Source organism: Nilaparvata lugens, chromosome 2 (assembly GCF_014356525.2).
Source record: "Nilaparvata lugens isolate BPH chromosome 2, ASM1435652v1, whole genome shotgun sequence".
In the NCBI taxonomy this organism is placed as follows: Eukaryota; Metazoa; Arthropoda; class Insecta; order Hemiptera; family Delphacidae; genus Nilaparvata; species Nilaparvata lugens.
In genome coordinates this window covers 17979982-17992691 of record NC_052505.1, presented here as the reverse complement: position 1 = coordinate 17992691, position 12710 = coordinate 17979982, and the positions used below count along the sequence as shown (strand labels likewise).

The following is a 12710-nucleotide window of genomic DNA, read 5'->3' as shown; positions in this document are numbered from 1 at the left end:
AGGGTTTCGAACTTTCCATTGGAGTTTTTATAATACATTCAGTATATCATTGGCTTTGTTCTAATAAGCGTTTTCTCGCGATTTATGCCAAAATAAACAAGTTATAGAATTTTCAAAAAATGTTACTTTCTATTTATGAACAATATAGGGAATAAAATGTTTTAGTTTGGAAAGTTACATTTTTTTAATTTTTAAGAGAAGTTCTGTTAATATAGTCGGATCCGTTTATGATCTGGAAAGAAAACGCACTTCAACGACTTATAACTCCCATAACTCGCTTATTAAGAAATTAGACTTATTAAGAAATTTCACTTAGAAATTTGAGTTACCACTTTTTCTCACTATTATGATGATCTTAACAATTATATTGAAAAAGATTATCCAATTTGAATTTAAGAAAAAAGTGTACCGAATAGCCTTTAGACGAGGATGAGATGGGGAATAAGACAGAGAATGAGGAGACAGATGAGGAAAAAACCAAGGAGAGGAAAATTTCAGAAAAGTTGAGGATACAAGAGAAATTTTAAATGAGGTAATAGGAGGTCAAAAGAAGAGAATGAGACCCTGTTGTACGAAAGTCTGCTCAATTTCAATCCTGATTAAATTCCAAGAGAACCAATCACAGAAGCCTCCTTCCCTAAAAACCTTCTCTGATTGGTTCTCGTGTCACTTTATCGGGATCAAAAGTTAACAGACTTTTGTGCAACCGGTTATGAGAATCATGAACAGAACTATGAATATCAAGTGGAATGAGTAGCCTAGCCTATGTTTACGCTTTACTATGTGGTTTGTGTTTCTCCAATGGTTTTAAACTCTCTAATAACTCAATATTTTATTGTTTCAAATAGTATTTAAGTAAATTATCAATGATCCATTCTATATTAATTTGATCCCTCTAAATTCTGTGTTGATAGTTTGCATCATCATTTTAGACAGGGATTATATGAAAATAGCGCGTCAGAGACCTTATTTTGAACTAAAAGTTCATAATTTCAACTAGTTCGAAATAAAAACTAAATCCGGGAGGAAAATAGTACAAAGATTGCTTCATCATCCCATCTACTATTGTTATCCACGTAAATTAATAATGGATAGGTTTGAATTTATTGCCAAGTACAAAAAATATTTTTACAAATAAAAATAATCATTAAAATACAATAGTTTCTGGCGTGACTGGAAAAAGAAACCTTAATCTCCAGTCACGTCAGTCATTTGTGAAAAATGAGGAATGAATTAAGTACTGTATATAAATAACTTATGGTTTATGAGAAGAGGTAGAGAGTACAAGAAAAGATGATAGATAATGACACAAATAGAGAATAGACAAAAAGAGAATGAGGAGATTGAGAAAAAAAAACATAAGAGAATGAGGAGCCTGCTAAGATCACAGACACAGTATGCGATCCCGACAGATAATTGAAGGAAAATGACATGTGTATGAGAATGGTATGGGAGGAAATGATTCGCCAGGAGGAAAATGAGAAGAAAAAGGAGAAGAATAATAGAGAATAATTGGAGAGAATTGCATATTCACACATCAGTGTCTGAGCTATCATATCGTGGATCGTATATATCTCTGATCCCTCACAAGTGTTGGCAACGATCATTTTATCGTTGTATTGCAATCGTTTTTCTTCGTATTTATCAGTGGTAGTATTCGATTCTGTACTGATAGCTTTGGCTAATAAATAACATTGGTGCACATATATAAAAGTACGAACAGATAGGTATATGGTATATAGTATATGGTCGATATGTAGATATAAGTCGTAGACCTAGAATGACTCAACTGCCTCCAGTACTGTCTGTCATACTTGGGACCCTCAAAACAATGTCCGCTTCTTTGGAAACTTATCAGAAATCACTAGTAAAATCACATCATCTATCCCTCTCCCCCATCATCAGGCATAAGCCTGGCCTCAAATTATTTTCCACGTTTTGTCATTCACTATTTCTACATTTTACCATTCATTTTCCTGCACTTTCTCACAACAACCATCACTCCCAACAATAATAATAGCAGGGAGCTCCCAGTTCAACACAAATAATAGCACTGAGACTAACCGGAATCACTTCATTTTCCTCGACAATGAATTATCATCGAGGTCAACTTTTTAGAGCGTGAAATGTCTCACCCACATTGCAAGTAAAGTTCAAATCTATAGTGGGATTCACTATCTACCATCACTATTTTCCTTATAAATGACATCAATACTCCCCTTTTAACCAATACTGACACACTATGCCCAGTGATTCTGTTAGATACCGTTTTCAAATCTATTATATAATATGGTTGTAATTAAGGTATTGAAAAGTGATCATTACGAGCAGTTAGTAATGGAGAGTACAATAGTTTATAATTCTGCATACATAGTATGCAGAGTTATAAATAGTGCGTGAAGTTTTCGGTTCAAAAATTTCCAGTTTTATTCAGAACTAGCTGGCCCGGCGAACTTCGTACCGCCAAATAGTTGATGCATCTCATGACAAACTTTAGGTGGATGCACACCTCAAAATCTCTACCTAACCCATACTAACAATCCTAGAGGAAAGAGATTAGAGAAGGAGATTAAAGAAAAAATGGTCAGAAAGAAACAAGGTGAAGGGTGGAAACTGTAGAATAAAATGGAAAATAAGAAATTAAGCGCGGATACAAAATCAGAACGGTGAAAATCGTCACTGCAATTTGTGATTCATAAGCTGCATTGTGAATATTTATCAGTCAATTTTATCGAAGACGGAAAACGAAATTAAAACTAAGAATGAGAAGCAGTTATTGCGACGGGGGGTGTTGGAGAGTAATGAAGAACAACCGAAAACGAACCAGACGTAATTAAGGGTGCTGAATGAATTTGCGCTAATGGTGAGGAGAGGCAGTGGGTCGGGAAGGGGAGGATTAGAAGGGGGATGAGGTGTGAGGAGGAGAAGTAGTGAGGAGGAGGATGAAAAAGAGAGGGAAAGTGAGTATAGTGTGGGAGTAATATTATGGAGGTGTCTAGCAGTGTAATGAGGCATCACAGCAGACATGTAAATAGATACTTAAAAATAATGACTCAAAATGAAGTACTGTAAAGTGAAGTGATGCGGCGGTCTCTTTTCATCTTCTTCCTCGTCGTCTTCCTCCTCTTCTTCTTCTTCTTCTTCTTCTTCTTCTTCTTCTTCTTCTACTTATTCTCTTCTTCTTCTTCGTTTTCTTCTTCTTCTTCTTCTTCTTCTTCTTCTTCTTCTTCTTCTTCTTCGTTGTTTCCTTTCTCTTCTTCATCGTCATCAAACAATTTTCTTTTTCTCTTCATACTTAATCTCCCCTTCCACCTCACATCTTGCTCTTTTGCTCATTAACTAATTTTCTTTCAATTTCACATTTTTCACAATTCATTTCTCTATCTCTTCCTTTCCTTCGCATCCACTTCTCTTCTACTTTTCCCTTTTAGTTTTCCACTTTATTCACGTCTTCACATCACACTTTTCCTGTGAACCACCTTTCCTTATAAACTGATATTCTAACTTCAAATTTTTATTTACACAATCTCTCTAATTCTTCTCATCCTCCTCCTCCATTCCTTCTCCCTCTCCTCTGTCTTCTTCTTCTTCCTTCTTTTTCTCCTTCTTCTTTTTCTTCATCTCCTTCTACACCACTATTAGCCTTCTCTCCTTCTCTCCCTACATCATAATACATGATAATATTATAATAATAATAATCATCATCATCATTTCTCTGATAATTCATCAAGAGTTCATTCCTACCTCCTTGTCGTCTCCTACTCGTTCCCTCTCCCAATCCTTTATGTCTATCTTCCTTATTTTCCTCATTTTTCTTCTTCTCCTTCTACTCTTATCCACCTTCTAGGGTTGGCGGAGTTGGGGTGGCAAAGAGGACCCAGAGTCCTTAATCAGCCTCTAATAAAGCCAATGATTCAATTCAATCCAATTTTAATCACGTTGACAACTCTGATTTTTTTTCTCAGCCAGTTTGATTAATTTCTACTAAACTTCGATACTGACTTTACTTGTACAAAACATAACATGTTGTAGGCAACTAATGTTCTTGTTATGATAATCAATATTGTTGTTTTCTTCAATTTATTGCAATATTGAAATTTTTCCTATTGTTCCAGCTGAACTTGGTGACTATGATCCTAGACGACATTCCCCTGGTTATGTATCGGAGTTCAGGTTCCTCTCTAACCAGAGTGTCGAGTTGGAAGGAAAGATCGCCGAACAACATAAAGACATGCAGTAAGTCCAAAAAAAGTTCAATACTATTCAGAAATTTCTCATGAATTCTATCGGAATTTATTGGAATATCAGTCTTAAAACTGTAAGTACTTTGATTCACAGAGGGGGACTGATTCATCATTTACTGTATAGATTCTACTGAAGAGTGGATAGAGAGAATACTGATAGATTAATTTATTCCATGCTTCGGAGCTCGCACCTTTGGAATTGCCTAGAAATAATATCAACGTTTTCTATTAAAAAAATGAAAGTGAGAAGTGACAAGTGAGTCTAACCATAGATTGTGACAGACAACGGCTATAGCCTACTCTACTGCACCATCCCCTACTCTGTACTTCTACTAAACTAGGTATGATAATACACCGTGATTCAAAAAGAATACCACAACTTTGAAAATCTGTATTTAATCAAGGAAACATAATAGAAACTTGAGTTATAAATCAAAATGAAGAGTATTAAAATAAGTTTTTCCTCACTAGAAAACAAGTTCACAAATGTTCAATGTGACCCTCTTCAGACACTCGAGTGATATCAATACGATACTCGAACTCGTTGCACACCCTCAGTAGCATATCGGGCGTAACAGTTTGTATAGCTGCTGTTATTTCTTGTTTGAGCTCCTCAATGTTAGCTGGTAAAGGCGGTCGATACACCTTTTCTCTAACGTACCCCATAGAAAAAAATCGCAGGTGTGAGTTCAGGGCTTCTTGGAGGCCAGTGATGAAGTGCTCTGTCTCGAGCTGCTTGGCGGCCGACCATTGCCTCGGATAGTTTTCATTCAGATAGGAACGGGCAGATGAGTGCCAATGGGGTGGTGCTTCAAAAAGGAACTAGAAAATATTTTAGAGCTTCCTCGAATCGATGACGGAAAGTGCTCCACTCTCCGTTTATTCTTTGCAAAGTTATCAGTTTTCAAAGTTGTGGTATTCTTTTTGAATCACGGTGTATATTAGACTCATACACAGACGAAGCTGATGTGCAATAATCCACATGAATTGGAGCTCTAGAGAATCGAAAGTAATTTCTCAAATAAATATCGTTGATCATTTGGATCAATATGAGCAATCGTCATAATTTATTTATAATCTGAGAGACCAGATTCAATAGTGAGTGATTGTTCACTGATATTGAAATCAGATTAAATGTCATTCCATCTCATTCAACATCCACAAATTCCATTGCGTTTCGAGTGACTTAGTTATTCAACAATCTGTTGATTCAAGTATTGAGTTTCTTATTTCTCATCTATATTTATAAAATTCGAATATATTAATTAAATTCGAATAAAGCATTTGGATTATATTGAATGTTTATTGGTTATTGCTTGTGAGAATCGAAACGTGAATGTTTTTGTTGCAGGGGACAATTACCATCAGTAGCTGAACTAAACTACCTGGATAAGGTGAAATGGCTTGAAATGTATGGAGTAGATCTTCATCCTGTACTGGTAAGATATCATTTTCCACATTCCGTTCAATGGTATCGAAAAATCTTTGAAAGTCGATCCAAACTTCACGCCTTCATTCATAGAGATTTTGCATTTCATGTTAGTCCAAAAGAAAAAATAATAGTTTATTGACATTGTAATAATAATTGTATTAAGTATGTAAAATGATAATTCTATATTCTATATAAGAATATTATTTCATACTAGCTGGCCCGGCGAACTTCGTACCGCCATAATCTCATGACAATCTTTAGCTGGATGCACACCTAAAGAGGCACGATGCGGCATTTTATCTATATACATAATTTTCCAACTGCAAAATAAACAATTTACTGAAAATCAATTAATTTTGAACACCGAAGACAGCACAATTATTTGAAACACGGCTATGTATTTAGATCATGTAAGTCTTCAACCTGAGGCCGCACTGCTGAATGGTTACACACATAACAGTCAATTTGTTTTAGTCGGGGCGTTTAGAATAAAATACATGGGCGGTTATGGAGCAGTACACACTCTTGTCTACTATCTACCGACGGCTGTTGTGTGACGCAATGATTATAACAGCTGATTTTTATTTCTGTGTGTGGTCAGCTCACAAATCTCCTCCCATAAGGATTTCATGTAAACTTTGAAGGACCGTAGGAAAGAGTCCTGGAGTCGGATTATAAATTTGATAGGCCATAACCTGGTCCTGATCATAACGAACACAACTAAAAGAAAATCATCAAATTCGGTGCACACATAAAAAAGTTATTGAATGTCAAATTTTGAGGCTCGATTTTTATTTATATAGATAATCAGGGTGAAAGCACGGTGGAGCGACGAAGGTAGCTTCAACCTCAAGAGTGTTGAATGTAATGCATGTTACTATTTGAATCGGTCAAAAAATAACTCTTTACTATGAGCACTATCATTCAAATTCATGCATTATACATAAATATTCAAGTCTATTAATCTTGAAGCTAACCTTCGCCGCCCCACTATGTTTCTACACTCAGTTTTCTATTAAATTGATTATTTCACTATATATCTGATATTTCAAGGAGATTAGTGCTAAGACCAAACCAGCAATACACAAGGCAATCGAAGTATTAGCAGTTATTAGCAAGGCTACAATTGCAACAACCACGGATTGAACAGTTAAATAATTGCAAATGGACTTTCCAGGGCACAGTTCCCTTCAGTAATATTCACTTTCAACTGTCAGTATCCCTTATCATTAACAATACCACTCGCTGTCCTATCAATGCTGCCAGAAGCATATCCCACTATAGGCTGAACTGTAGAGTAGTTCGATTAAATTGCTCGACTTCTAAGTTGGCGCTTCTGTCATCTGCGCGAATTGTGCAAATGTTCGCCAACTAATTAATTAACTAACTGAGAGAGTGGAAGTTAAGGGTAGGCCTGCCGACTCATCATTATTATCGAGCCAGTTAGGGGATTACAAACTCAAACTCAACAAACTACCCCCTCGGAATCCTAGGGGGGGAAAAGGACCTCTTAAGACCAATGCTTATTGGCTGACAGCTGATGATAACCAGTTATTAGGTCTATCGAGGAATTATTCATCCTCAAATTGCTGCCTAACTGCCTGTTATGGGTACCTATTATCATTCTCAATAAAATTGTGTCTTATTATAATGTCTCATTATAATAAAATTATTATGGCTCAAGTATGATTATCTTCGTTTAAAGATGATAGTTGCCACATTTCCGTTCCAACCGCCTTATAAAGTACACAACTATTATTAAAGTTATTCTTGTGAATTTGATCTAATATTTATTTTTGATTTTTGTTAATGATAATGAACTCGATTTCAAATGATCTTTATTTGTCAATAAATTTCATTGTTCTATGATTTACTAATAAATTTTCAAAATTGTGATGGAAAATTCTGATAGGTAATCATATATCTCTAACTAGTCTACAAACAGATTGGCAACGGTACGAAGTTGTAGAAGGATAGAGTTATCTACTCTGTCCAGTGACAGATGCTGAATTCATAACCTGAATCTTGCTATGCTATAGAAGCGTCTCACAAAGCACGTCAAGGGATGAAGTAATTCTGTTTCTATATATCAATAATAATATCGGGGCACCGAGCTATTATTATTTATAGCTATCGTTATTTTTATTGATTGATAAACAGAACACAATTCTCTAAAATGATCGTGTTTATATTTCACAGCTGGTTATATGTCATCTTTTGAATTTCGGGGATGTGATATTTTGATTTTTCACATACTCACTCGCTCACTCACTTTTTTACTATCCACAGCTGTTTCAGCCAAGGATGAATTATCCTTTTAATGTCGTTCAGCTAGTTTTCCCAAGGATGAGACCTAGTGCAATCGAATTTTTATATCATAAGCCTACAATGTTCCAAATTTCGTGATAATCGTTAGAGCCGTTTTCGAAATCCGTTGAACATAAAAACCAGATATAAGAAAATATACAAATATACGGAAATTGCTCGCTCTATATGATAGGATTAAGCTACGAATTATGTGATGCAATCAATTCAAATGGAATTGAATTGGAATGCTAACGATAACATGCTATTGACTTAGATGGCGTGGTTTAACGAAATGGGAGTCTGTCATATGACGTAATCCTATCAGCCAATGATATCATGTTGTGGGCGTGACTTTGTAGTAGGCACCTGAAGTGTACTCGCACGTGATTGGTGGAGGTTTTGTGACATAGTAGTCCTCCCATCCAAGGTTTGAATCGTCATCTACCAATAGAATTCGAGAAGCTTACTGCTTCTTCCTTAAATAAATTCAAATTTCTCATTGAAATTCAATGAAATTAGCTGCTCAAGATATGAGCAGTGATTGAGAATGTACAGTTAATACCAACTGTCTATCAAGAATAATTGAATCTTTCTATAATTAGGAACAGAGATCGAAATAATAGTAGCAAGTTGTATAACTACCTAGCTTCTTGGTGATTTTTCTCTCCTGTGAAATTGTGTGAAGTAGAGTTTTAGATTTTAGAGTAGAGAGTGTTTAATGTTTAACAACAGTTTTGGTGACCGAAACTGAAATAATAAGAACACTATTCTCAGAATGATCATGTCATAATCCTCATGGACGTGACCAATTCATAATCAATACCACCAGGTTGCATATCGATATTTGTTATTATTTTTAAAGTAGTGATCAGATATAATATTATTTCTTTTGGTTCAATTATGCTCAGGATTTTTATTCATGAACAATATTCGAAATTTATCACCACAACAACTTGACATACTATAATTCAATCTAATTTCAAACTTAACATCGACTTCTGTAGTAAACCCACATTTCAAAATGAGATCAACATTCTTGTGTGTGAATAGACTCCGAATTTTCATTTATTAGCAATTCTATTCAGCTTCTAATTGAACAATATAATCAATTTTTTAAATAAGTGCAATAATTCTAAAGTTTTCAATTTATTTTGATACATTCAGTGATTCATTTAGAGCAAAAAATCAACCTTCAAAATTTCAAATCATCATTCCTGGACCGAAAATCGAGTGACGAAGCAGTGTGTGATCATATAACCTTATCTTTTGGACAACATTAACATTTTATCAAAATTTTTGGAAAGAAATAGTACAGGCTTAGCCTAGTTTTTCCTCCATGTCATAATTGTATTATGATTATAGTATTTCATACAATGAATAAATAAAATTCGAAATCCATAAACCAGATCTATTTCAAACTTATAGTGACACTCACGTTAACCCTTATATTAACCCTGTGGTACACAGGTTCATTTTGGGGTTAGATCAATGAACTTGATGGAAGCAACCTCTCAGAGTGACATTCTGGTTTGGCCATTAATGGCTAGCCATTGCCATTCTTAAGAATGGCCTTTCTGGCCTTATGTTAGTGGGCCATGCTACTTTGAGCCCCTGAGCATTTTTAGCCTTATGGTGGGCGCAGAGAAAGGCACTAGATTTTTACTATGTTCACATTCACAACGATGAGGGAACCTATGACCCTTTCTTTTTTCTTCTCATCAACTTTTTCCTTCTTCACTTTTCCATTCTCCTTGTTATTTTTCTTCATTCTCGAATACTTTTTTCATTCTATTCCTCTCCTTTTAGTGTTCATTTTCTTCCTCTCTCCTGTTGTTAATCTTTGAGAGTTGATATACTCTTTCAATAATGATCTTTCTGCTTATGAAATTTGGAACATGAACGACCATACCATGGGATATCTACTTATACTATCTTTTCTCTATGAATCTAAATGAATCTATCTCTAATCTCTATGAATCTATAATATTTTCTCTCTAATCTAATCACAACCATGAATCTAACTCTGTATTGAAGTTCAATGTTTTGTGAAAAGTTGGTGTGGCTTATCTTCTTATTCCATTATATTTCTCTCTATTCAGTCACCGTCTCTCTTTATTCGTGATGTATTCGGTTCCCCCCTCTTGATTTTATTATATTCTTCCACATTTTTGATCCTCTTATGGTCGGACTTACTGATATTTCCGTCAATTTCACTCATTCGTTTCCAAATACTTCTACAGCCTCTGCTTTTGGTCCTTTTCTCTATCCTTATAATTCTTCTTCTCCTCTTCCTTCTTCTTCTTCCATACACTTTCACCTCAACATCTTTCTCATAGAATATAATGTTGGAGAAGTAGTATCCTTCCATTTTTCTATTAACTCCAATATTATATTCCCCACATATTAACTGGAATATTAATTTCATAATATAATTTTCATACTCTTCAATGTTTGTTTTCATCACGAACTGCTTGTTAATAATCACTTTTGAACTACTAAATTACGACATAGCAGTCATAAATAAATAAAAGCTATTTGTGGAGCGAAACCACAAATGTGAGTAAAAGCTAATAGCTTTTATTCATAAATACCTAACTGCTATGTAGTAATTTAGTTGTTCAAAAGTGATGATTTTCATATTTCCCTTTTGAATGAAAAAGACTAAGAAATTATTGTCAAAAAACCACCGATTTATTGATACTTGGAAAATTTACCTTCTTACTCTCTCCCTCCCTCACTGCTTCTCCTCCTTCTCCTCCTTCTCCTCCTTCTCCTCCTTTTGCTCCTTCTCCTCCTTCTCCTTCTCCTCCTCCATTACCTCCACCACTTTATTTTCTCCATACCCCTTCTCCATCCTTTTCTTGACATTCTTCTCCTCCTTCTCCTCCACCTCCTTCTCCTTCTCCTCCTTCTCCTTTTCCTCCTCCTCCTCCTTCTCCTCCTCCCCCTCTTTCTCCTCCTTCTCTTCCTCCTCTTCCTTCTCCTCCTTCTACTCCTTCACCTCCTTCTCCTCATCCATTACCTCCACCACTTTTTTTCTTCATACCTCTTCACCATCTTTTCCTCGACATTTTTTTCTCTCTCCAGTTGCTTTTTTTCCTTGTCAGCCGCCTTCCTATAATACTCTGGTACTTGCATTATATTGGCCATACTTTGTGGAGCCCATGACCTGTGCGGTGTTAGTGTTATGACACTTTTGTGTGTTGTGGCCCCCTTCTCACATAAACTAGGCAATGTTATTACCTGCTGCCATTAGAGGGAGCTGCAAACACAATATTCCACGACTTTGATGACATCAGCGATCAGCTGTTGACCTCAAATGATGCGATTCCGATACTTTTAGTCGTATCCTTTTCCTTCTTTCTCTTCTTCTCTTTATCTCCATCTTCTTTTTCTTTTTTTTTTTCTTCTTCTTCTCCTTCTTCTTCTCCTTCTTCTTCTTCTTCTTCTTCTTCTTCTTCTTCTTCTTCTCTTCTTCTTCTTCTTCTTCTTCTTCTTCTTCTTCTTCTTCTTCTTCTTCTTCTTCTTCTTCTTCTTCTTCTCTTCTTCTTCTTCTTCTTCTTCTTCTTCTTCTTCTTCTTCTTCTTCTCTTCTTCTCTTCTTCTTCTTCTTCTTCTTCTTCTTCTTCTTCTTCTTCTTCTTCTTCTTCTTCTTCTTCTTCTTCTTCTTCTTCTTCTTCTTCTTCTTCTTCTTCTTCTTCTTCTTCTTCTTCTTCTCTTCTTCTTCTTCTTCTTCTTCTTCTTCTCTTCTTCTTCTTCTTCTCTTCTTCTTCTTCTCTTCTTCTTCTTCTTCTTCTTCTTCTTCTCTTCTTCTTCTTCTTCTCTTCTTCTTCTTCTTCTTCTTCTTCTTCTTCATCATATTATCCATCTCCTTCTTTTTCTACTCTCTGTATTACTTTTCAATTTCATAGTTCTTCTTACTTCAACCCAGATTCCAAAACACTTGATGACTCTCTGATGACATTCTTAGCATAATTATCAACTCGTCAATTTACAACAAAAATTTCCTGAACCGAATATCAAGTGACGAAGCAGTGTGTGATTTCATAAACTTAACCTTTTGACAACATTAACATTCTTTCAAAATTTTTGGAGAGAAATAGTACAGGCTCAGCTTAGTTTTTTTTACCAATGTCATAATTATATTATTATTATGATTGTAGTATTTTGTACAATGAATGAATAAATAAAAAAAACCAACTATTCTAAAGAGGCCTGTGGATCATGTTGTTCTTCTTTGACTGAGTAACAAAGAAAGGTATGGAATTTGAAGCTTTTTTACTCTTATTTTTTCATATTAGGATTTTACGGTGAATCACCGCCTTCCTTCTTTTAGTCGGATTTTCCATCTTTGTCGGTCATTCCACTCCCCATCTGTGAGATTTCTAGCCTCCATGGCGTCGTCCACCTCGTCTCGCCAAGATCACCTTGGCCTCCCTCGCTTCCTTCTACCCAATGGGCTCCAATCCCTCACAATTCCGATCCACTTACTTGCACTAGCCCTTCTCGCGTGCCCATACCATACCAGTCTCTTTTCCTCAATCAACTTACATCCGATTGAACTTTCATTCTGTTCATAATCTCTTCAAAATCTCTCTTAAAATCTGTGAAGCTTTTCTAATAGATTAAAATAAAAATTCAACATCGGGAAGGTACCTATTTTTCATGAAATTGAATCGAATGCAATACCTCTGTATTCATGATTCTGTCATTATTCAACAGAAAGCT

General features: G+C 35.4%; 1 protein-coding gene across 2 annotated transcripts in view; it reads left to right on the top strand.

The window, feature by feature from the left end:
- Positions 1-12710, top strand: part of LOC111047556 (band 4.1-like protein 4A) — a 611588-nt gene that overhangs the window by 550171 nt on the left and 48707 nt on the right. For both annotated transcript variants that reach the window (XR_005570427.1, XM_039420715.1), the window contains exons 7-8: positions 4116-4236; positions 5596-5683. Coding sequence is in view for 1 of the 2 variants with exons in the window: in XM_039420715.1 (XP_039276649.1) it covers positions 4232-4236; positions 5596-5683 (93 nt within the window). In the remaining variant the exon portion in view is untranslated. The remainder of the gene's footprint in view (positions 1-4115; positions 4237-5595; positions 5684-12710) is intronic.